The 2,597-nt window shown below is 49.4% G+C and overlaps 1 protein-coding gene across 1 annotated transcript; it reads left to right on the top strand.

Moving 5' to 3' along the window:
• The first annotated feature begins 1,046 nt into the window (after positions 1–1,046).
• Positions 1,047–2,383, top strand: LOC131481175 (COP9 signalosome complex subunit 7a-like). The gene has a single exon (XM_058668872.1). It carries the CDS (start codon positions 1,129–1,131, stop codon positions 1,957–1,959), a length of 831 nt encoding a protein of 276 aa, XP_058524855.1. The 5' UTR covers positions 1,047–1,128; the 3' UTR covers positions 1,960–2,383.
• The last annotated feature ends 214 nt before the right edge of the window (positions 2,384–2,597 follow it).

The following is a 2,597-nucleotide window of genomic DNA, read 5'->3' as shown; positions in this document are numbered from 1 at the left end:
AGCAAGTATAACTAACTTCAAAAAGACTGGAATCAATCACCTTCTCAGACCACCATGGAATGAAATTTGAAATCAACAATTCAAAATGTCCCTGGAAATATATAAACTCTTTGAGGTTGAGCAATATGCTATTAAACAAAGAATGGGTTCGAGAAGAAATTAAAGATGAGATAAAAATTTTATGGAAATCAATGAAAACTCAGATACAACATTCCAAAACTTGTGGGACACCACTAAAGCAGTGTTATGTGGTAAATTCATTGCAATTGATGCTCATATCAAGGCCCAAGAAAGGCACCAAATACTGGAATTAAGCACACACCTCCAGGAAATGGAAAAACAGCAGCAAAATGACCCCACAAACAATAGGAAACAAGAAATTACCAAAACAAAGGAGACAAACCAAATAGAAATAAAAAAACTATATGCAAAATCAATGATTCGAAAAGCTGGTTTCTTGAGGAGATAAATAAAATAGACACCCCACTGGCCGAACTGACAAAGAAAAAAAGAAGAGAAAGCGAGAATTAGCAGCATCAAAGATGAAAAAGGCAACATAACAACAGACACTGCAACCCTAAGGAAACAATTAAAAATTATTACAAGGAACTGTACTCCAACAAATCAGAACACCACCAGGAAATGGAAAGGTACCTAGATTTCCACCACTTACCAAGGCTTACCTCAGAGGCAACAGAAGACCTGAACAAACCCATAACCAAAGCAGAGATAGAGTCAGTGATTAAAGATCTCCCAACAAAGAAAAGCCCAGGCCCAGATGTCTTCACCACAGAATTCTACAAAACATTCCAAACACAGCTAACTCCAATCCTCTACAAGCTCTTCAAAATAATAGAAAAGGAAGCAACTCTACTAAACTCATTCTATGAAGCCAACATCACTTTAATCCCAAAACCGGATAGAGAATTACCAGAGAAGGAAAACTACAGACAGATCTCCCCAATGAACATTGATGCTAAGCTTCTCTACAAAATCCTAGCCGAGCTGGGCTCCAGCCCCTCTTGGCAGCGTGCGGGGTACCTCTAGTTTCACATCCTCTTTGCTTGCAGCTCTAGATATCCTTGAGCCCAGGTTCCTGTGTCCCCTGCCGACCCCTGCAGCTCAGCCATGAGTGCTGAGGTGAATTTGACGGGACAGAACCAGAAACAGTTTTTGCTGCTCGCCAAGTCGGCTAAGGGTGCTGTGCTGGCCACACTCATCCACCAGGTGTTGGAGGCCCCCGGTGTCTATGTGTTTGGGGAACTGCTGGGTATGCCTAATGCCAGAGAGCTCACAGACACCGACTTCGCCTCCACCTTCCGGCTGCTCACGGTGTTCACCTACGGGACCTATGCTGACTATTTAGCTGAAGCCTGCAACCTGCCCCCACTCACGGAGGCACAGAAGAATAAGCTTCGACACTTCTCAGTGGTCAGCCTGGCTGCTAAAGTCAAGTGCATCCCATACACAGTGCTGCTCGAAGCCCTGGCCCTGCGCAACGTGCAGCAGCTGGAAGACCTGGTGATTGAGGCCATGTATGCCGACGTGCTTCGCAGCTCCCTGGAGCAGAACAACCAGCGCCTGGAGGTAGATTACAGCATCGGGCGGGACATCCAACGCCAGGGCCTCAGTGCCATTGCCCGGACCCTGCAGGAGTGTTGTGCGGGCTGTGAGGATGTGCTGTCAGGCATCGGGGAGCAAGTGAGCCTGGCAAACCAGCACAAGGAGCAGCAGCTGGGCCTCAAGCAGCAGACTGAGAGTGAGGTTGCCAACCTTAAGAAAACCATTAAAGTCACCACCACGGCGGCAGCAGCCTCAGCAACCTCCCAAGACGCTGAGCAGCACCTGACGGAGCTGAGGGAGCCAGCTGCGGGCACCAATCAGTGCCAGCCCAGCAAAAAGGCCTCCAAGGGCAAAGGGCTCCAAGGGAGTGCCAAAATTTGGTCCAAGTCAAACTGAAGGGACTGTCATTTCTTGCCTGGGACTATGGGGTCCCAGCTGCCTGCCTGCCCTTAGGAGTTCTGAGAGAGCTTTCCTGTGCCCCTGGCCAGCTGATAATCTTCAGGTCATGAACTTTCACCCCCACAACGCACCAGCCCCCAAGCCGAAGCATAGATCGCACCTTCTCTGGGAAGGAGGCAAGTACAGGTCACATGTTCATAGGTACTTTGGTTTTACATGACTTTTCTAATGTGTCACCTTGTTGCCTTCCCCGTTGTGCTGTGTTAAAGACAGCACGCATTCCTTCCTGTCCCTAGCATGGGAGCAGCTCTGCTGGGGTTTGCTCTGCTTCCAGCATAGCCCGCAGGTGCTCCTTCTGTGCCCTGTAGCTGCGTGCCTGCCATCACCCCCCTCAATCTGCTTGCTACCCCTTTGTGTGGATCGCATCTCAAGAGCCAGAGGGCCCTTCCTTGAATGTCCACCCTGAATTCCGGGAGCCAGCCTGCCACACTCTCACACTACTCACCACCCTTCTCTCCCCTGGGATTCTGGGAATGTTGCTGCATGTGACGCCCCGGGAGCCCAAGGTAGCGGTTGTTCTGAAGATGTTGAGACAAGGTTCTGTTAGCCCTGAGCATTTTGGGGAGCCTGGTGGT

Source organism: Ochotona princeps, chromosome 9 (assembly GCF_030435755.1).
Source record: "Ochotona princeps isolate mOchPri1 chromosome 9, mOchPri1.hap1, whole genome shotgun sequence".
Classification (NCBI taxonomy): domain Eukaryota; kingdom Metazoa; phylum Chordata; class Mammalia; order Lagomorpha; family Ochotonidae; genus Ochotona; species Ochotona princeps.
This window is presented reverse-complemented; position numbering and strand designations above follow the sequence as displayed.

Bases quoted from the DNA above. Each gene is read 5' to 3' on its own strand.
- LOC131481175 (XM_058668872.1), top strand. From the start codon at position 1,129: ATGAGTGCTGAGGTGAATTTGACGGGACAGAACCAGAAACAGTTTTTG.